This window comes from Uloborus diversus, chromosome 10 (assembly GCF_026930045.1).
Source record: "Uloborus diversus isolate 005 chromosome 10, Udiv.v.3.1, whole genome shotgun sequence".
Taxonomy (NCBI): Eukaryota; Metazoa; Arthropoda; class Arachnida; order Araneae; family Uloboridae; genus Uloborus; species Uloborus diversus.
Window position 1 is genome coordinate 83,884,775 of NC_072740.1, and position 23,889 is coordinate 83,908,663.

Here is a 23,889-nt window from a genome sequence, read left to right on the forward strand (position 1 = left end):
GACCGAATAAATGAAAACATGGCTTTTTTTATTTCTTGAAATATCGGGAGACCTGATGGTACTCCTGCTATAGTGTGTGACTGTAGTGATTGCATTTTCTCTTTCTATAGGGTAGACTGGGGAATGGAACTACATGGAATTCTTGGTTTACAGTCAAAATGTTTTGAAATTAAAAATTAAATAAATAGAATAGCTTCTGCTTAGCAGACTCACTGGTTAATAGAATTAGACACTCACTGGCACCAACAATCTGGTGCCAAGTTGGCAAAAAAAAAATCAGTTTCAAAGCTTTAATTAGATGCGCCAGCTGTAGGAGTGCCCCTAGCTAAACTGTTTAGGAGGGGGGAAATTTTCAATTTACCGAATGATACTCTGAATTTTATCGAGTAATAAAATATGAGCAAAGCATCATTACTCTTTTCAAAAATTGCAATTTTGCAATACTGTCTCCAAATTTGCCGAAAAAATTGTTTTGGGAAGTTACAATGACCTTTCGTGACTTCCTATAGGGACCCTGGTCAGTTGAATACAGAGATCAAAACAAAGCCATGAACTACTTTCTTAACAGTCGATATTATTATGCTTTGAGCTATAATATTACAATTCAATTTGATTTTATTATGTTAGACTAAATTCCGTTCCTAGTTGTTTTCACTTCTTTGATTTTAATTTCACATTTGGATTTTCGCCAGGTTACACTTCCCTTTTAAAAACGTTTTAAAATAGTTGTTAAGGTTGTGACAACTATTTAAAAACTTTTATGAAACGTCTAATTATCGCATTATTTACGTTATTGTACCGAGTCAATCAGGGCTCATTCAAGCCAAAGTGATGCCCTGGCTCTGGTAAAATTCGGTGCCCCTCTCACAAGAAAATCCGGGAATTTTTTTGCATGGAAAGTTCCACAAAAGGGAATAAATAAATAAATTTACCTTATTTTAGTGCCCCTAAAATTGTGTTGCCCAGGTCCATGGACCTGAAGAACCGTGCATTACTCTGGCCCTGGAGTCAATATGTACCATAGGTACCAGGTGGTATGGGTCTGTATATGTATGTAGCGTAAAACTGTATTTGTTCAATTAATGTAAATTAATAGAACTAATAAATTTGAAAAGGACTTCTAAATTGATAAGGTATTGAAGTGCATTTTTTCTTCATATCATAACTGTCGGTTGCATTTTGGATTCTGTCATGCTACGCTTAAGTCATTTAATAGATAATTTATGCATTCAAGAGCAGTGAGTACAGTGTCCTTCTCAAATTAAAAAGATAAATACATATCGAGGGGAAAAAAACATATTTCGCGTTCCCTTCTCTCTAGTGGTTATAAAAAAAGAAATAAAACTAATATGAACACGAAATTAACTGGCGTAATTTGTAGTGACATCTAGCACAGTGTAATGGCGCTTTCGAGATACACATATCTATGTAATTACCCATTAGTTTCCTTGTCTTCCGACTCCGCGTCACTTATGTTAGAGCAGGAATGCTTTGAATCATCTCGTTCAATAAGTGAACCCTGCATGTGGATTTGCTGCATTTTGATATATTGAATTGTAACCTTTTTAAAAGATAATTTAACATTTTAATTACATTTCAATGCGTTTCATGCAAATTATTAAAAAAAATAATTGGTATCATATTTTTTTTTAATTAAATTCATTTAACACGAACTAGTGATTTTCTACTAGACTCTAAAATGGAAGTCGAAATTAAAAGGAAGTAAAATTAAATTCAGAAATTCTTGCATAAATAAAATAGGTTTATATTTTTTGTTAATAAATTCCCTTCTGTATCCTTTTTGAAAGATAATTTAACTTTTTAATTACGTTTCAATGCGTTTCATGCAAAGTACACTGTGCAGCAAAAAAAATCTTCAAAATACTTCTGACATTTCGTCGATTGATTCTTATGTAAAATGACCCCCTGAATCCGAATATGACCTCCGTTTCTCCCCTATACGTACCAATTTTTTTAAAAGCCCCCCCCCCCCCCCAAATTTTTTCCAATTTCCTTAGTTTCAGAGCAATTATTATTATTAATATTATATATATATATATATATATATATATATATATATATATATATATATATATATATATATATATATATATATATATATATATTTTTTTTTTTTTTTTTTTTGAGGCTAAAGGAGCTTTATATTAACTGCTAACATAGTTTTGGCGGGTAAGAGAGGTTCAAATTTAAAGATCATGGACACCGATAGCAAAAGGGGGGACTTGGAGGGTCTACCCCCCTCCCCCCAAATATTAGAAAAGTCACGAAAAACGATCTTTTTGTTATGCTTTTTTAAAAAAAGATGCTTTGAAAAAATATTTTCAAGCAGAACAAGAGTATAAGACTCGTTTCTATTACTCCCATGTCCAAAAAAATTTTTGCGATGTAAAAAAAATAAAAAAAAGAAGTATCTTGTGAATGTCACACGTTGCATACGAGTTGAATCTCAGGTCTCCATTCAAAAAGACAATCTTCTGGCTAATTCTTATATAAAACGACCCCTTGTTTCCAAATACGACAACCTTCCCCCCATCACGCCCCTCTTTTTAGAACCTCCACCCCTCCCTCCTCTAATTCAGAGCCATTTTTTAATTCGGAGGGGGGAAAAAAGCATTACAATAACCGTAAACATTATTCTGAATGACTAGAGATGTGCATAGCTCAAAATCTTGTGCATATGTAGCAAAAACGAAACCTTGTTCCCCCCTCCCCCCAAATTAAAAAAGGTTGGATGCTTTAAAAAAAAAAATCGGTACGTGTAGAAAGAAAACAGAGATCATATTCGGATTCAGGGGGTCCATTTGCAGAAGAATCAGCCGGAATAGCCTCAGAAGCATCTGAGAGTCTTTTTGCTGCACAGTGTGTTTGGGGGAGGGTGCCCCCCATGTTTTCTTTTTGCTACATATACACAAGATTTTGAGCTTTGCACATCTCTAGTCATTCAGAACAATATTTACGACTATTGTAATGCTCTTGTTTCCCTCCAAATAAAAAAAAATGGCTCTGAATCAGAGGATGGGAGGTCTAAAAAGGGGGAGTGATGGGGAATACGTGGTCGTATTTGGAAACAAGGTGTCATTTTACATAAGAATTAGCCAGAAGAATGTCTTTTTGAGTAAAGACCTGCGATTCAACTCGTATGCAACGTGCGACATAGTTTTTTTTTTTTTTTTTTACATTGCGATTTTTTTTTTTTTTTTTTTTTTTTTGGGCATGGGAGTCATAGAAGCAAGTCTTATACTCTCATTCTGCACCGAAATGTTTTTTACAAATATCTTTTTTAAAAAAGCAGAATAAAAAGATACGTTTTTCGTGATTTTTCTAAGATTTTGGGGGGTTATCCCCCCTCTAAGTCCCCTTTTTTGTGATCTGTGTCCATGATCTTGAACTTTGAACCTCTCTTGCCCGCCAAAACTATGTTAGCAGTTAATATAAAGCTCCTTTAACCTCAAAAAAAAAAAAAAAAATTGCTCTGAAACTAAGGAAAATTGAAAAAAACTTGGGGGGGGGGGGGGGCTTTAAAAAAAAATGGTACGTATAGGGGAGAAACGGAGGTCATATTCGGATTCAGAGGATCATTTTACATAATCAGCAGATGAAATGTCAGAAGCATTTAGAAGGTTTTTTTTTTTTTTTTTTTTTTTTTTTGCCGCACAGTGTTATTTAAAAGAACAATTAATTGTTATCATATTTCTTTTCATTTATTCCATTTTCACGAACTCGGGATTTTCTAAACCCAAACTCTATGGCATGACAGCCCGTGAGGGATTTTCTACTAGACTCTAAACTGGAAGTCGAAATTAAAGGAAAGTAAAATGAAGTTGAGAAATTCTTGCATAAATAAAATAGGTTTACATTTTTTTGTTACTGAATTCCTTTTTTCACTAACTACTCTTTTGTTAAGATTTCTACTCCAGAGATTGCAACTTGGGGAATGGCTGTTAGTCCAAACAGCAAAAATCCTTGCTTTTGTGTTTTATTGTTCAACCTACTATGTTAATATGCATGTAAGGACTGTTATTAACCCCTCGTGAGAAAATTCTGGTTGCGCCACTCTTGTACCGACTAGTTAATTTTTCTTTTTTAGAAACTTCATGTTCTGTCTTTATATCACTCAAACTGCTCTTTTTTTTAAGCAATCAACGAATTGCTTACTACTGTCATGTGTCACTTGACCGCAGTTGATGTTCCTTTGATTTTTGGACCCGAGCATCTGCGAGCACCACTGTCCTCCGACCCCCGCAGGTGCGTGACCTCTCCTCTGGTCGTGGGCTTCGGTCAGCAGCACTGTCCACCGGCCTCCGCTACTCCTGGGTGGTAGCAAAATTTTCTACACAAGCACCACCGCCCAGGAGGTGGGGCATGCTCGCGGAGGTTTGTGTGCTGGATGCTGTTTTTTGCCTTTTTTTGATTGTGTATAAAGTCGAGGTCCTGGGCATCCGTCAGCGGGACTGTCTACCGGTCTCAGCTACTCCTGGGTGGTAGCAAAATTTTCTACACAAACAACTCACGCGTACACACACGCGCCACCGCTCAGGAGGAGGGACATGCTCGAGGAGATTTGTGTGCTGGATGCTGTTTTTTGCCTAAATAGGATTGTGTATCAAGAGGGTGGGGTATAAATAAAGTCAATTCCGGGGGACAGGAGCCATTTGTAGAAACAAGAAATCCAACGAGTAGGATCCTATCACGACTCCTGATTGCGAAAAACAATTGGAATTCAAGATGTCAAAATTGAATTTTTAAATTTTGTTTAAAAAGTTGCATTAAAAAATTTTTTTTTGATAAACCCAACACCACAACATAATTACTCTGCACTTAAAAAACTCATCATTCGCATAAATCAAGTTATAAATCACGCCAGCATCATAAATCTCAAAACAAGAGGTTCGAAACAACGTTCTACTTCATCTTCTTTGTACTAAACGCAAATCTCTTTTCGATATTTTTCTCCAGTCTCAGTTTTTTATTTTTTTCTGAACAATAAACAGCACGCTGCCAGAAAAACTCTCTCTGATCTTGATATAGAAGGTATGTGGCTTGTAAAATGACCAGTTGTCAATCTAAATACTTTAGAAAATACATACGTTACTGAAATTTAACGCTTTAATAGTGGGATAAGGATTAATAAAAATGTATACAAAAAACTCTTTTTCGGGAAAACCGTGGGATAAGCGCAGGCCGAGGATTAATTAGTTTCACTGTTTTATTCATTGCTATACTTTAAAATTTTAATTATAATTTTTTCACTCGTGTATTTTTAGGTCACTGAAACCAACTAATTAACTAATCTTATTTTGAACTTTACCTACTTCATTTTAGATTCTTTTTCACTTGTAATCTGCTTGTGCAAACATTCGCACATATTATTTTTAATGGTATTGTGACGTAGAAACTGTAATCGCTAATATTTAGAGACTTATGAAAACAAAACAGAAAATCTTAAGTCATGTGGGATCTTTGGTTCCTTTAGATTCGTTTTTTTCTTTCTTCTTAATTTGAAAGATAAAATCAACGCGCCAAACTCCTATTTTTCTCTAGAGATTTTAGAGCAACAATTATAAATAGCTTGCGTTTGTTACTGTTACGAGAGTATTATGAAACAAAATCTTTTTGTTTCCCGTCTTCCTCCTACATTATATTGTCAACATATAAGTGCATTAACTTAAGTAAATTTATACGCAAGAAAATCCGCTTAAAGTTATTCTTATGAATGTCTCCATCTCAGGGGAAGGAAACATTTTTTCCCTCAAACGCACATTACATCATCAGTTGTCACAAGATCTCTCAAGTAAAACATTAAAGGTCCTTGTTATGTATTTTCCATGTTATTTTTATTAGTACACTTAAGAACTGTTTTATGTATTGTTTTATGGCATACTACTGTAATAATAACGCAAATGTAGCATAACTAAAATAATTATACAATAGTTGCTAATAAGAAAAAAATGACAATGTAACTCTCTCCCCCCCCCCTTTTATTTTTCAAATAAATAAATAAATAAAAAGGAAATTTGTTACAAAAGCCGCAAATGAAAATCCTCTGCCAATAAATTAATTTTCTGTTAGCTACAATAAAATATGCATTTCTCCCCAAAAATAATAAAATAATGTTAAAATATAATGCGCAACTAAGTGATTAAACTTAAAGTTAATACGTTGGATTAGAAGCAGATAGTGTTCATTTTGAAATATGTTCAAATTTTCTGACTGTAAGCTAAATCAGCGATCATTCATTTTTCATCCATTTCCTCCTCTGTTTTAAATATCTTTTGTGACAACCAAAAATAATATATTTAATTTCGAGGAGAGATCTCGTTCAAAATTCTTTGTCTATTTGAACGAGCGACTAACTCGTTTATAAAGAGCGTAATGGGATCGCGATATTTACTCGTTTTAACCGACAGTTCGTAAAAATCGAGTTCATAAAAAAATCATAAAACTCCATCATAGTTGCTTTTTTTTCTTTTTAATCCCTGTACAGTACCAAAGAAGTTGGTTACTTTGCTTTGAACTGTCTAAATGTCTTTTGTGTCATTGTTTTTGAGGAATACACATATACACACAACACATGTATAATTTTAAAATGTTTCTTTACTCAACAAATTAAAAAAGTGCTGTCATCTCCTGTTCTTAGGGTTTATGGTTCGTCACTAACTTTGTTTGACTTTGGAATGTTAAAGAAAACTTACTAAAAAAAATGATAAGCTGAACTGAAAGTCAATAGAAATTTTATGAACCTCAAAAATATTGCTCGCTTTAAGCGGAGTTTGCTCGTTAAAAGCGAGTTAAGCTCTCATAGACTTAACATTGTACCAACGAAGCATTTCAGATTTCCTCGTTAAATCCGGGTTCTCGTTAAATCAGGGCTCGTTATAAGCGAGTTTGACTGTATACGGAAAATTTCATGAGCTATGATTGAAAATCCGTCCAGTAGTTGTATTTGGGTTTAAACCCACCCTGGGGTGCTGAAAATCGCAGCCCTATCATCTATCGAATTATACAGTGTTATATTAATATTATAAGATATTATTGTTTGTTGCACTCAATTTAAAAAACTATATTAAAATATAATTTCTAAAATTGCACATTTAAAGTATAATTATAATCAAGGACCAAAAAATACTGAAATCTTAGGAGCCAAGGGAAAATGTTAGGCTTAAAATTAGTATTTCTCAGATTTATAATTGCAAAATTGCAGTGTGATATGGGTTATGAGACATTTCTGTTTTAGGAAAACTAGTCCGTAAAACCCCTAGGTATTTCTTTTAGTCGCCCGGCTTTGTCAGATTCCCTTTATAATGAATTTCATGATTACAATTATAATGAATCATTAATTGTGTAAACTGAAAAACAATTCTCCTGTACCTATAGTGTTTTTAGGTGAATAAATGGATCTTTTCAAAATGCTGATATCCCTCACTATGCCTTTTTCTATTTAAAGTTAAATGAACAATAATAATTAATGCTCTAAAGATAATGCTTTAACTTTTTGCAACGTAAGAAATGCCTATCATTTGAGCACTTAAAATGTACTTGCAACTGTTTCACTCCTCCCGTCCCCCTAAACAAAGCACTAACCCCCTGCGTGAACTTTGAACTATGTATTTCTTTTCCAGTGAGATAAAAATTCCAAGTATTTCGTTATCGGTTTTCTAATTTTGTTATTTTTTAGGGTAAGTGACCACCCTGCTTTATTAATTAGATTAATAATGAATAAGGAAAAGATTAAAACATAGAAAAAAACAATTCTTTAATAAAGCAAAATATTTTTGAATGAAACGCTTTGTTTTTTTTTCCCTTCCATCATCACTTTTTTTCCACTTTCCGTTTTTTTCTTTCAAAATAATAATAATAATAACAAATGCTTTTCGCTGAAAACGTGTCGTCCTAGGACATAGCCCGATAAGCCCGTTCATAAATACTGTACTGAATCCATCAAGATATATTTCATGAAAATAAAATATATAAAAAAAATTGAATGTAATGTAAAACTAAAATTTATGAAATGTTACAAAGTTCATATATATTTCTTCATTGTGAAAGCAGAGTTTACCTTTCTTTCACACTATCAGGCCCCCCACTATCATGTCAGCCTAGTCGGAAACTAGGGGACCGGCGACACTGAAGCAAAAAAAGAGAAAAATAAAATAAGAAAGAAAAAGAGAAAGAAAGAAAAAGGTAGAAAGAAAAAGGTAGAAAGAAAAAAGGGGGGGGGGGGGACTCCGAATAAACGGAAACGTAAAGAAAAATTAAATTTACTCTTTTGGTATTTACTGTTGTGGCACTTATAACAGAGTTAATTATTTTCTAGCAAGCAGTTAAGATTTTTTTCCTTTTTTTTTCTCCTTTTTCTTCTTCTTCTTCTTTTCTTTTTTTTTTGGAGGGGCGGGTGGCTCAGTGACAAAACTGACAAGGGACCCGCCTTGGCTCTTTGCGGCCCTGCGCACTATCCAAGGAAAATGTTTGCCTGGTTAATTTGGGCATTTACTTATTTTTATTTGATGAGATGCGTTAATCCTTCATGAAGAAACTTACGTCTGTAGGGCTCTCGCAAGAATGTGATACGCCACATGAGTTTTTTTTTCCGGTAGGCCAATTTCTAAATTTTGAGAAATTCAACAAATATGTTTTATAGATATTATACATTCTATATTCTGCAAAACTAAAATCAGATACATTTTTCTCACAGTGACATAATCCATTGTTATGTTTATTTCAATCATCAAAGCATCATTTAGAACAAAAAACTCATTTTTTCAAAAGTGTGGCTTATCACGTTCTTGCTCCCGAGCCCTTCATTTATAAATCTAATAAAAACCTTTGAACTTTTCCCTATATATACGTTATTTACTATTGTTAATAACGAATACATATGTAATATAACGAACGACTTACATATGTTTAGCTTAAAAAAAGTTTGTTGTATGATGTCATCTTCCCATTTCTATGAGTTAAAAAGACAGTGACATTTATAACCGGTTATTAAAAGATATTACAATCTATAATTTTCTTAATAACATTCATATGTCAATTAAAAGTTTGTAAAAGTTGTTTTTAACTTAATAATACTTAATAAAAAATACGGACATTAAGGTTATATGTAGTGGTTGTACGAGATCATCTTAATATCAGTGGCGGATCCAGCCGATTGTTTTGGGAGGGGCCATCCGAAATTTTTGATCAAACTCCGAACTTCCCAAAAATTTTACTAAAATGAAGTTTTAAAAACTCAATTTTCGGGGTATCGGGACATTAGGTGAGGGAGTGGATTTAGGAATCTCCCTTGAAAATGTTTCAAAATTTAAATTGGCGAGTAATTTTTGAAAATTAGGAAACTAAAAACGCATTTTGTCTATTTTTGATGACGTACCAAGAAAGGTCAGGTTTCAGGTGCTGGCACCAAAATACTTTTTGAAAATAAAGCTTAGAAACCAAAATATTCGGTTATTATACGTTGAGAAGTTAGAAGAGGAGGGCTGCTCTTCTAGCTCTTCAGCTTTCCATCCTAAAAATGCACCTTTAGGTAATGTTTGCTTACATTTAAGGAAGAGTGAAGGTGCTTAGAATCCTTCCTTCCTGGAAATATTTTGCATTTGAGGCTCTAAAAATTCGATTTTTAACTATTTTTATACATATTTTAGAAAGGGATGGAAAATTCGTGAGCTCCTCCAAAAACCTCCTTTTAAAGCTATCATCACGATATAAACTAGGGAGGGAGGGGGTCCTATCAAAGATCGTTTGTAATTGAAGTCCCAAAAAATGTCATTTAAGTTGCTTTTAAGCAAGTTAACTGATAAGGGCTGGATAAGCTAGTTTCCGTTGACATTTTTGCCAAATAAAAGACTTAAAATGCAATTTTTTGCTACATATCAAGGCATTTGTGAAAGGGCATGGGAAAAGGGGGTTCTCTCCCTAGTTTCGAAATTAAAGCCATAAAAACGAAAATTTAGGCTCTCTTGTGAACAATATACTCTGCGAACAGCAGCATTTAGAGATCGTCCAAGTGTCTGTAGTTGAAATCAAGAAATGATGTAAAAGATGGAGAAAAATTTTGGAAATAAAAGTTTTGTTTTGAGGGTAGGGACATAATTTGTCTCCCAATTAAGGCCTATGCTTCTTTTTCAGTATAACACATGTGTTAAATTTTGTTATCTTCTCATAATATTTTTTTTCTTTTTTTTCTTAAAAAAAATTCCTACAATCACAAGGCTTTGGTAGGGGCCATGGCCCCCATGGCCCCCCTCCAGATCCGCCCCTGCTTAATATAAGGTACGACCCTCGGGTAAGATAAGATTGGACACACTGTTATACGGAGTTTTTCTTCCATTTTACATTAAAAATTAAAAGATGGAAGGATCAGTTAAAAATAGAGAAGTTGTGGCTTAAAATTATCCTGAGTCACTGTAACAAAAGTGTTCTTCTCAGATACTTTACTTCGTTTCATACGCGTTTTAAAATGGTTGTCAACGTTGTAAACACCATTTTAAAACGTTTATGAAACCATTAACGTTACGTGTGATACCTGGGGTATTTAGAGTTTAACAGAAATACAAATGGATCTTTAAAATAACTTGCAGTAATAATTTCCGTAAAACGAGCTAATAATGCCATATTCTTTGAAATTTCTTCTTTTCTCTGTGAAGAAGCAGGGAAGAAATTCTTCGATTTTCTGCGAAAGTGAAATAGATGTTGAGCGCATAATAAGCCTCTTCATCTTTCAACCCAAAGAGGGTGAAAAACGCTTTTCAAAAGCTTCCTCAAAAAGATTTCCCTAGATTTATATAGAATAAATCGATGATCCCTACTTTGAAAAGAGTTAGGCGATTGCATTGTGTGCCTCACCAGTCTAATTCGACACCTTCTCAAAGTTTTGCCGAATATTTATGAGAATGGCTCGGCTATTTAATCTTTCTCTCTCGTCTCCTTTTTTTCCCCTTGTTGTTGGAAACGATTTTCCTTTTAAGCTGCTTGCTTAAAAAGTTCTAGAACATTTGGTGAAGATGAGGTTAAGCTGAATGGTGTGGAAAAAAGGGTTTTTTTCTACCTTAATGTGCTTAGTACTGAAAACGTTGCTGGAGGAAAATGTTTTAATGAAACGAAAATAATACTTTTAAGTCTTATATTTAACCGCATTCATTTGCCTCAACAATTGTCTATTTTATTAATGTAGGAGTTTTTACCTTATTCAGGTAATATATTGTGATACAAATGGGAAATGATGGCTTTTTTTTTAAAGAAATAAAAAAGAAAAGTTCAGTAACAAAAGTGCTGTACCGAATACACCCAAGCCTCTTTTTATGCAGTGGATAGGGACTATATATATATATATATATATATATATATATATATATATATATATATATATATATATATATATATATATATATATATATCGCACAAAAAAAGACCGCACAAAAAGAGGTTTGTGTGCAGTTTTTCAGTTTATGTAAGATTATTGCTTATATAAGTTATTAGTCATGTATTTCTGTGTGATTTCCTCACCGAAATGTGTAATACTCTTAAAGTTCATTATTTTGTCAGTAATTATTTACCTCTTTTCTTATCATTATTTAAAAAAATGCAAGGAAAGTATTGCAAAATAATTTTCTAAACAAGTACTTTTACCCATCAAGATGAACGGTATTTACTATGAAATCAAGGGTCGCATTCCAGTCTTAAATGTTGCAGTCCTTTATTCGCTGGTGTGAATTGTGCAACGCCCCTCATGGCTCATTTTTGGGTCTCTACTTGACCTTATTTTTGGACATCAGTCACTGGACTGGCCAAATAATGTGTAGCTGTTTGAATTTATGCCTTTCACTTTTGTAATAAATTGTGTAAAAGAAATTAGGAACGTTAAATAAAATAGAAGTTACAAGCTAAATGAAGGATCGCTAGATCACATATAAAATCACTGTTCTACCTTCGTGTAGAGTACATTATAAGGTAGGTGCGGGTAATAAGGCCTACCTAAGGGAGATTTGGAATAAAATGGAAAGAAAAGGATCCGAATCAGCAAATTGCAAATTTAAATAAAGTATCATTCAATTACTACACAAAAATAACAAAAAAACGGCCTTTCTTGCCGAAAACAAACATAAAATTAATTATTTGAAAAAACCTTGCAATTAGGCCTTATTATACTACGGTAGGGTAATAAGGCCTAATATTTTAACACTCGTAAATAATCAAAATAAGCTATTAACATTGGTAATTGAGATCATTTGTAATATCCTTAAGCATTACTCATGCTGAAAATCTTCAAAATAACAAAAAAAAAAAAACAGCCGTTAGGGCACTCAAAAATATCTTCGTCATCGGCTGTCAAACCGACGCATTGCTCATGATACCACCTGTTGCATTTTGAACAGGGCCTCATGTCAATCATTTTATCCTCCTCACAAGCGTGACAGTACCAACTAGCATCTTTTTTTTTGGTTATTTTTTTTTATCGTCTTTCTTTGAGGGTTGACGTCATTTTTTTGCTTTTTTCTCTTTTCTATATTCTTCAGACAGTTCTTTGGTGACTTTAATTCCTTGATAATTAATAGATTTTCTTCTTAAAATTGATGTTTTTTTCAGTATTTTTGAATGGAGTACGCATAAGTTCCTGAAATGCTTTTTTTTAGTTGAGCTAGTGGTACATTATCCTCTTCATCGTCCGAACTAGAACCGTAAACCATGCCGTACGTCGTTCCAGGAGGTTTGTTTGGGGTACTATTAATTATTTCATCTTGTGCTGTCGATGTGGAAGGCCTTGGGGCTATTGGCGTGAGGGAGGTGCGAGGTTGCAAATATTTTCTTGAAATTTGTCAGCTTCGAGAGCTGGAATTTCTGTTAATACAGACGGAGCAAAAGCTGTTTCTGAAATAGCCTATGGATTCAATGGATACAAACCAGTGGCTTTAAAGCCGCTTGTAATGTTACTATGTGTCATGCATTTAGACCAGACATTGAAAGAATAACATTAAACCGTGCCTTGGTGAGCTTTTTGTCTGGGTTTTGTTCCATAAATGATAAAACTTCTGCATCCCAGTGGTGTTCAAATGATCGATAGATGGCTTTATCAAGGGGTTGGAGTTCATGAGTGGTGTTCGAAGGTAAACAGTATAATGATATATCGAGAGAATCGGCGACTTCAACGATTGTTAAGTCTAGGTGACAAGCCGCTCCATCAAATATTAAAAGGGACTTTCCTGCACTTTTAAATCTAGATAGGTGTTTTAGAAATTCTGTAAAAAGTTCATTAGTCATATTACCCTTTGTAGATTTTTCTACCAAAGAACCCGGTGGCAAATTTTCATATAATTCTGCCTTCAACCGTTTGTCTTTAAATATTATCATTGGTGGTATAGCAGTACCAAGTGCATTTACACATCCAGCTATTGTGACACTTTTGGCGTGTTCCGAAGACTGTAAATGCACTCTTTTAGTCCCCTTCTTTGACAAAACAGTCTGCTGGTGGTGAATTGTGAGACGGCAGCCTTTCTCATCCATGTTGTATATTCTTTCAGGATGACTTCTCAACTCCAGATTATTATAAATTTCATTCAGTCTGTTAAAGTGATCATTAACGATAAATTTGTTAAGCTTTTGAGCTCTGGCCGGGTTCATAAATTGAGCTTTTCGTCTATATATTTCCGGATGTCTTTTCATAAATGCTTTAAACCAATCTTTACCAGCAGCTTTAGCAAGTTTATTAAAATTATGCGTTATGTTATTGAGCTCACAAAATTTATAAACCAAGCGTCGGAGAATATGTGGTGTCACAGGCAATCCTACTTCAGCAAACCTCAAAATTCTGATGACAAGATCAGCTTCCTGGTCATCACTAAGAATAGATTTTCTACCAAGTGTTTTTTTCAAACTTCCGGTCTGGAGATGGTTTCTAATGGTTCTCCTGGGAACAGTATACCTCACAGCTGCTGAGCATATATGAGCTTTATATGAGCTGAGCATACCTCTTCTTACTGCTTGGACAGCCGACACTAAGTCATTATCAGATCACAGTGCTCGTTTGGGGGGCATCGTGATATAGGCACTAAAATAAGAATGAACTAAGTCGTAAACAGCCGCAATTACTAATAAACACTCATACCATGTTGAGAAAGGTTCAAAATAAGATGCACAGCTGAAAAACTACGTTACAAAAAAAAGAGTATAATAAGGCCTATGGTCAACTTTCGTAGGCCTTATTAGCCGCTGACGTCAAATTTAAAAAAATACAAAAAAGTACAATAATTCGATCATATTATTTCACTCAGACATGAAATATCGATAGAAGCATTCAAGACAGATAACTGTAGCGCAAAACTACGCATAAAAGTATGATATTGCAAAAATCACTTACATTTCAATCTGACGATTTTTTATTATTCGTGTCTTACAAGCGTTCCGTGAAAATGAATTTGGGCTCGCTGGTCAAAACAACTGAGCATGGCGTTGCGACCAGTTTGAGGTGCCATCTGGGAGTGTAAACTATCTACGATAGCGTTTTTGAGCGGCTACAACCATTTTAAATTATATTTTCACTGTTTAGGCCTTATTACCCGACAGGCCTTAATACCCGCATCTACCTTACACCATTACTCTAAAAATAAATACGTTTCGTAGTGATACAATTGAATGCGTCAATTTTGGGTCATTATAAAGTTATTCTGTTGAGCGAGCAACGGTATAGCGAGGAAAGAAAGAATTACAGATTTAAACACTCTCGAAACCTAACCTATTTTATTAATGTATCAATATTTGTATCAATATGCTTTCTTTTGAAAAAAAAAATATATATAATTTTTTAATGTAAAACTCCTTTAAACTTTTTTTGTAGTAAAAATTTTTGATATATCAGTGTGGAATTTAAAATATATGTATATTTTTACAGTATGCTAAGAACTGTTAAGTGCACTCTCCGTATTGTTTTTTACAATTAATACGGCATTATATCAAGGCTCCTTTGCAAGTGTATCAATCATCCCCAGCTATGGGAAGGTTTGATGCAATCGTAAATATTTAGAATAATTAGACTATTTTTTTTAAATTTAAAAAAAAAAAAATTTATATTTTTAACATATAAATAAAGGAAAACTTAATAAGAAAACATTAAAGTTCTTCAAAATATTTGTTTTTGTAAGCTTAACAAATATATTTAAAAAAAAAAGCGTGTCTTATCTCCCCTATTTCTTCTACATGTTTTTCGTATTAAATTAATAGTTTTGATAAGTTTTTATAATTTAAAGCTATAAGAAACTTTTCCTTATCAAAATTTGAAGGGCTTTAGTTTTTATTTGAAGGTCATTTGAAAGGATTTTTAGAGTTTTATTTATTTATTTTTTACATTTTGCGGGCAGTGTGAAAAAGTTTTAAGGTTAACAACTTATACTTGTTTATTACCCCCCCCCCTCCCGACAAAAGTTCTGGCTTGTAGCGAACAGCCCCCCCCCCCAACTCTTAATAGATAAATCTGACTGCTGGTGCTGTCGATTGGTTTCAAAAATTGTATTTAGGTCTTTTCTAAGATGCCAAAACAGAAAAAGAAAAATATATTTAGTAGTGAAGAACCACCAAGTACAAATGAAAACCAAAATACACTTAAAAATAAAATTACTTTTTTTTTTCTTTCTGAGGAAGTGAAAAAAGCACACAGCATGAATGTCAATGGTGGATAAAAATGCATCAACCGAACTCCTAAATTAGTTTCCACGAGTTTATATTTGCATTTTCTTGTTTTTCGTGTCTTGTGTGGAGTCGTGAAGGGGAGAAATCTCCGTTATTCAGGCAACCCGCACGGTAAAGCAATATAACAAATACATAAATCGTCCACAAATAGCGTCCCCTATAAGCTTTTTCACTTCTAAACTTTATAACAAAAGTCATGTTTTTGTTCAAATTGAAGAAACGTGGAAATCGTCATTACCTTTTCTTCCTTTTTGAATAATTTAATTTTTCGTGCTTAAAACAACCTCGATATGATATTTATGTTATTTTGAATCGCAAGAACACATGATATTAAAGAAATGTCTGAAGGGTGAATATAATTTGCAAAAAACAATTCTCAATTACTCTTCCTTGTTCAAGTGTAATTACGTAACCAAAAATGCTATTTTTTATGATTTTCGAAACAAGTAGAAAGTTATACTTATATTTTCAAACGTTCGGTGTAAAATCTTTTTTATCAAAACTAATAAAGCTAAAAGAATAATAATCTTTTGGAAATACTCCTTAAATAAATAAATTAAAAAAAAACCTTCGCAGTAATATATGTTTGATAGGAATTACAAATGTTTTCTTTTATTATCTGAGTTTTTTTAACATAATTTTACCGGCGCAAGTATTAACACTATATTCCTTTTACAAAAATATACTTCAATAAATTTTGCTATTTAAAAATGCTATTTTTTTTCTAATTATAATGTTTTCAGGGTTGAGGAGTTGGCGATTGATTATGTTCACATAATTTGTTATTTCAAGTATGGATTATGCGATTATCACAATTTTACTGCACACTTTTAAAACGAGTTAAAATGAAACTTGACTATCTGATATTTTTTCCTAGATTTTACCGGCACAAGTACTAACACTTTATTTATTAATTACGCAAAAATATACCTTGATAAATTTTGCTTATTGTCTTAAGTATAAAATTTTCAGGGCTGAGAAGTTAGCCATTAATTATGTTTACATAGTGTATTACTTCAAGTGCAGATTATGCGATTATTTAATTTAAAAAATCACAATTTTACTGCACACTTTCATAATGCATATAAATAAAACTCTTTTAACTCAGTAATTGAGTAGTTCAATACTTTTGAAACGAAGGGGTATGCGAGACATTTTAGATTGAGTGAAGTATTACTATTGACCCCAAACTTGATCACTGAACAATCTAATTCTCAGCAAAAATTCTGCAAAACTACTCAAAAACTTAGGTTGAAAATTATGATTCGGAATGCCACACAGGGATGTAATTCTCCGGCGGCGCTCAGAAAAATTGTCACGTGTCAATTTCCATTTTCTTTCCAGTCTTCCTTTCTTTTTTTTTTTTTTTTTTTTCAATTCGTTCTATTCTTTTCCTCAAACATATTTTGTTTTTAGCTTTAAAATAAGAAATAACTTGTTTTGTTTTGAGGACTTTGGAACATTAAAATTCTGTTCAAGTCTACTATCAAAGTGCACGATAATGTATTCCATATTCCGTTTAAAATATGCATATACTACCCGCTTCTAAATTCTTGGTTTCAAAATGGTCCTCAAATATTTATGCTTAACATGAAAAGAGCTCATCACTACACCAATTCTTATTAGTTGCTCTGGGAAATTGGATTTTAAAAATATACCTCTGAATTGGTGGTATTAGTTTAGTATGTATTAGTTGGGGGAGTTGGTGCGTTTCTGTTTTGGATAGACTGGTCGCCAAAATGTTTTGGGAAACTCGCCATAAGTCCTTATGACAATCTCTTTTACAATTTAACCGTATCTTAATTGTTGAGCAATCACGATTGCTTATTGTTCTCACTTGACCGTCTTTGATGTCCGGTTCCTTTTTCAGCTTGGACCAGGGGCCTCTGCAGCACCACCGCCCACCGGCCTCTGCATCCTCTGGTCCTGAGCACTGTCCCCCGGAATCCGCTTTTGAGCGGTGGTGTCCATGTCATACACACACGCACGCGTCTTTTCACACATACACACACGTCTACGTGCATACATACATGCCTACGTGCATCTACACATGCCTACGTGCATACACACAACTTAAGAATTCAAATTATTATTATCTTTTTGTTTTTTTTTTTCATATTTTAAATACATATTTTTATATGCTTTGAATTTGCCAAACGCTTAGTGATATTTCTGTGTTTAGTCCGGATAGCGAGAAAGTATCGCCTTTACCTCCGTTTTTTTTTTTTAAGCAATTGCGATTGCTTATTGTTTTTATTTGACAGTAGTTGATGTCCTTTGATTTTATTTTCTATTCTTATCATGTAAACTCCTCTGGTGCACGGGCCTCCACGAGCATGTCCCACCTCCTCCGTAGTGGCGTCCATGTCCTCTGGTTCACGGGTCTCCATGATCATTTCCCTTTTTCTGGGCTGTGGCGTGATTCTACCTCGGAATCGAATTATTTATAAACGACCTTCTCGACTTTACACAATCCTTTTTACTTGAAAACAGTATCCAGAACAAAACGTCCAGCATCCAGCCCCTGGCATTCATTTGAATTTTGACGTCTTGAATTCAATGGTTGCGATAAAAACCATTCGTAGAAACAAGAAATCCAACGAGTAGGGGCCTATCGCACATCGTGATTATGAAAAACATAATTAGAATTCAAGATCTTAAAATTCAAACTTATTTTTTTTTATTTTAATTTTTTGTTTATCTTTTTTTCTGCCTTACCTATCGTAGGTTGATTTACTTAGCAGCTCAACTCTGATCTCTGAGAGACGAATTGTCCGATTCGTTTTCCCTTCTTTTAATGCCTTTTTTTTTTTTTATGAAAAATTTGATCTGGCAGTTGAGATGTTAAAGTCAAATTTGAATGATTTTTAACATTTAAGTTAAAAATCAAAGTTAAAAAAAAAACAAATCCGTTAACTTTATTTTAATTATTTAATTTTCAACATGTCAATGGTTGCTACGAGAGCGATTTTTACGTTTGCGGGAAACGTGGCAAAAAAGGGCCAGTAAGCTAAAAACTGAAAAATGAAATTTTCTGATCCATTAAACGGAAATAAATGCATTGAACTTGACCTCTGAAATTTAAGCAAATGTTAGTTCATTTACGTGAAAAAAAAAAAAGTCTTGAAAGTACACTCAAGCGTTATCTTCTGCAGCAAAAACTAATTTAAGAATCGATCTTATTTTCAGTAAAAAGTGTTCTCACTGTTAAATTAAATAAATTGTTACATGATTTGTAATTCGTTTTAGTTTTAAACAAAATGTACATTTTGCTTTTTTCTATTCTTAAAGTACCAGGTATATCAAACTTGTGAACAATTTCTAGATACTGCAAATTTCTTGCTACTTTAATTATGTTTAAGAAAGTGGTTAAGATAGTTAAGTAAGATTGTTACTTTCTTTATTTATTGTTATCTTTTTTTTTTTTTTTTTTTTTAAATTTAATCACATGTTTTGCCTTAACCCTCAACATATTTCTTTAATCATTTCTAAAAAGTATCGCAATATTGTATTTACAGTTTAGTAGCAGGGACGTGCACAAGGGGGAGAAAGGACTCTTTTTGGCCCGAACCTGAAGGGGGCACAAGATTTCTTAAATGAGGGGTGAAATATATAGAGAGAAGCGTAGGTGTAAGCAATATGAAGAGGGGCTCGTAAAAGTAATTTGTGACGGGCCCCAAAATTTCTGTGCTATTTGCTAATTCTGTGTTATTTGATCGCCATCAAATAAAAATTGGTAAAGGATAAATAAGACTTGATCGTCATCTCAATTGATCGTCAAAGAAATAAGTACTAATGTGAATAAAATAAATAAATACCTTTGTGCTGAACAGTAAAGTAAGACAAAACAACGTAAGCAGAAGCACAAATTTGTAAATTTACAAATTTGTGCTTCTGCTTACGTTGTTTTGTCTTACTTTACTAATGTGAATGTTAAAACATTTAATTAACAATTAATCACATCAAGTCTTGACGACTTTTCGTAATGATTGCTTCTTAAACAAGATGATGTGCAGACGGCAGTAGATAAATTTTGATAAGTATCGACTGCAGTTCAACTGTATGGGTTTATAATAAATGTATGTTCATTTTTAAAAATCATGTTTAACTAAGATTGCGTTATTATTATTATTTTTTTTTCAATATTTCAAAGAATACCAGATGTAAACTTGTTCATTTATTTTTTAATGAAAAAGTATATTTATGTTGAAATCTTAAATTTTGTTTTTCAGAGATGATCGTATGGGTGCTGTTGGCGTTGCTTTTTACAACCGCAACCGCCAAGAAATCGGGTGAGAAACTCTATTTTATTTGCATTATAAGTATTCATATCAATTAATAATAGTCTGCAGAACTCATTTTTAGAGCAGTTGACTTGAGTATTATAAACAATAAATGTAATAAAATACCAACTAATTTGGTAAAAATCTCTGAATGTTGTTAAAGAATCAGAAATTCATCATTTAGGTATAGACTTATATCTCGTTTCCGGCTTATATCCGTATGAAAAGTTAATCGCATAATTTATTAATTTATCATTTCATGGCTTGTAAGAAAGGTGAATTGAATGCATTTAATATAGAATGAATGCTCTAGGATTTCTTATGCAGAAATTTTCGTATTACTATAGTTTTTCAATCTTTTCGGAAGCATTGAATCTCTTCTTTTATTCACATCCTTAAACTGGACGATAAAAGTGGAAGGGAAAAATATCAAAATTCTAAATAAATATCAGAATATACTGTCAAAGCAATGAAATACAAATGCAAACTCTAACCAATTGCTTAAAACTTTTCCTGAATCAAAAGCATCCTATCTATTGTTCAGAGTGTTCGCACAAATCCTTATACTACCAGAAGAAGTTGAATTGGTTTTGAAAGAAAGAGGCATGCATAAAACTTATGTAAAAAAGATTTATTTCCTGCGTACGATCGATTTATAAAACGCAGCCAAATGCAAATTTTTAGAAAAACTGCTTTATCGTTTTGTAAACTGAGAAAAAGAAAAATCTTGTACCCTAAAGGAAGCTTTTAAGTTTGATTTTACTAGAAGAAAACAAACTTTTATCGTATGTTAAAAAAAAGTATTGCGTAGAGTGTTAGCATAAAATTTGGGGCTTTAGGGAATTTGTAGGATAATTTCCGCATTTAAGATAGCAAGGGTAGACCTGGATTAAGACTTCTATCCACAACTTGAACGAAATAAACGGCTTGCATTGTTGACAGTAACGGCTTGAGCATATGAAAAATGATGTCAAGTGTAAATTGTTTCCAATAAAGAACCGCCTTATCATTTAACAGTTCAGATTTTTACTCATAACTTTCCTGAACGACTTCTGTCTCATGGATTTTTCTCAAAATCGGAAACGTTATCTTAATCGTTTCACCGGGAATGGTGAGTTAACACGGCGCTTCAAAATGCTTTTCCGAAATGCAAATTGATTGAGCGCTTCATAAAAACTGGGAAGGAGAAGGATCAAAATTTTGTCGTAAGTTAAAAATTATGCACCACGTGTGTGCTTAAAACAAGGAACTTTTTGGGATATGGATAAAAAGTTTTTTTTTCCTCCTTCATTTCGTCAAAAATATTGCTAAGCAGAAACGATATTTTATTCAACTTGAATAGTGTAGAGAAATGTTTGATTTATTACTGGCTGTAAAGGCTGACTGTTTTGAGGTGAAATTATTTCCAGAACTACAGTTTTAGCGTTCCGTATGTTGAAGTTTCGTCTAATGAACATGAAACCGTCAAGTGCCAATAATATTGGGCATTAATTCGCTCTTTTTCGGTCATAAATTCTATCAACTCCTTTATTTCGGTCTATATGTTAGCATGATATGCAACATGAAATGCAATAAACTTTTTCCCGGGGGGAGGAGAGGAATCCAAATTCTCATGTTTTGGAAGTTTTTTATAATCTCTTTTCCAAAAAAGAAAACTATTAAACCCGGGTTTTTTAAATTCTTTACATTTCTACTTTCTCACAGTATATGATATTTTAGTAAGTGATTTATAAGGTAATGATAAAATATGTATTACATGTGACATTGTATTACATGTACATTACTGGTTGCAATTTGAAAAATAATATAAAAATAAACGTTACGAATACATTAAGAATGCAGAATTCCTTCGTAATTACTGGAATAATTAATTTTGTAAATACAATGATGTGCTCTAAGTTTCGCATTATTATTTTTTTTTTAATTTATTCACTCATACCCCATAAGAGTAATGAAAATGAAACGGCCGACTACTGGGTTCATACATGGCCGAGCACTGAATTTCTATTGCCGACTGCTAGAGCATTTTCTCGTATTGAAAATTGCTAGGTTTTAAAAATAAAGATGCTGTTACTTCTGAAACAAGTAGGATAATGACTATCAGAAAAGTATAGCCTAAAATTATACCATTTTCCCGTTGTTGTATTGATCCCTGAAATTTATTGGTTACCACAAACCAACAATCGAACTCTTAAATAGCGGACTACTGGTGTTTTTACTTTATGTCATTAAAAGACTGAGTAATATCCTTTATTAATAATTCATCAAAAAGTACATTTTACCCTGTATGCTATATATTTCGTTTTATTCATTAAAATAATTTGGGCTAAATTTTATCAGGGCTGAAATGTTTTTTTAACAAGTAAATATTGCTTTACGTTTTTTCTTTATTAGCTGAGGCTAGCTAGGAAGAAAATTAACAAGAAAGATATCTCTTAATGAACCCAAAGCTTCCCATGCAATCTTTTCAAACAGATCGGACGATCTGTGACATACTTGCTTTCGGTTGGAGGGATTTCATAAATGTCAGATATGTCGTTTAAAACATCCTCTATTCATCTTCCTTTTTCTTGGTGTTTTTGTTATCAAATGCTTCCAAAACGAGCGTTTCATTTATTAAACACATAAAACTTTTGACACTGACGACATAAAAATATTACATTATCAAATGCAAGTGCATTCAAGCGTATCTTGGTGCTCTGGTGCTCCATTACCCCCCCCCCCAAAAAAAAAACAGAAAATCGGAACCCGGTTAGGTGTTTGCGTTTTTAGTCTATTTATTTCATATTCCAAGTGGTCCATGCTTAATTCATCAAAAAATATTTCTGGGGGAGCACTCAAAACCCCCAGTATCAGGGAAAATCTAAGTGCCTAGTTCCCCAGCGCTGTGTGGTACTCCTAGTTTTAAAAGTATGTACAGCTCTATGGTGTCAATAATTTCATTCACCTTGCAAATTAAAGTTTGTGGATAAAGACATACGTTTAATTTCATGTACATTAAAAGTTGTATTGGAAAATTGTTTGTTGATTATTTGTTGTTATTGATTAGTTTTAATAGAAAAATAGTTTCAACTAGTGAGCATGGCTTTTTATTTTTGTTAAATAACGAATTTGTGAGAAATTCCGCTGTAAATGAAACTACAATATATGTATATGAGAATCATAGACTTACTCATGACAAAAAAAAAAAAAAAAAGAAAAAATCAAACCCAGTCCCCGGCAAACCCGAATGTTTGTTAATTGGGCTCAGTTAGCAAATGTACGAGCTAATTTCCGGCCGGTTGACTCATAAATATCCCAACTAATCTATGCCCGGACTGTTGGTACTGGACGTAAAAAAGCATAATCGTAAATAAATATTTTTTTCATCATTATTAACTTGATTTATTTTCCATTCACAGTAATTTCATTCTCTTCGTTTCATTTCGCATTAATATGTACTAAAATTTTCCGATTATGTGTTGCACTTAAGATTGCACTTAAGATTGCTAGTTTTCATTGACGTGATACGAAAGTTTTCTCCTTCGCTCAAATAAGTTTAATATCATCAACGATCGCTACTGGCATTATCGTTACCATTATACTCAAGTTTTCTCCTTTGTTAAATTATTTTAAGATCTTCAACAACTAAGCATCAAAACTTTTAAGATGTTTTTTGGTTGATTCCAAAGTATCGGACAAGTTAATTTCTTTCATCTAGGCGAAAAGAAAAAATCAACGACAGCTTCTGTAATTGCTTATCCATCCTTTTTTAACCATTTAAAAACAGTAATCTAAAATAGCTTCAATTTTTCATTTTACTAGAATTGTTATTGATATCAATGTTACTGTGGCTAACGATTCTTCATGTAAAAGCAGCCACTAAAGAGACTAAAGGTAGTTTTTTTTTTTTTTTCCAAGACCTGAA

The 23,889-nt window shown here is 32.9% G+C and overlaps 1 protein-coding gene across 1 annotated transcript in view; it reads left to right on the forward strand.

Moving 5' to 3' along the window:
* Positions 1-23,889, forward strand: part of LOC129231459 (latrophilin Cirl-like) — a 384,954-nt gene that overhangs the window by 310,498 nt on the left and 50,567 nt on the right. Inside the window, exon 5 of the mRNA XM_054865781.1 lies at positions 19,932-19,991. Coding sequence (XP_054721756.1) covers positions 19,934-19,991 — 58 coding nt within the window. The 5' untranslated portion in view covers positions 19,932-19,933. The remainder of the gene's footprint in view (positions 1-19,931; positions 19,992-23,889) is intronic.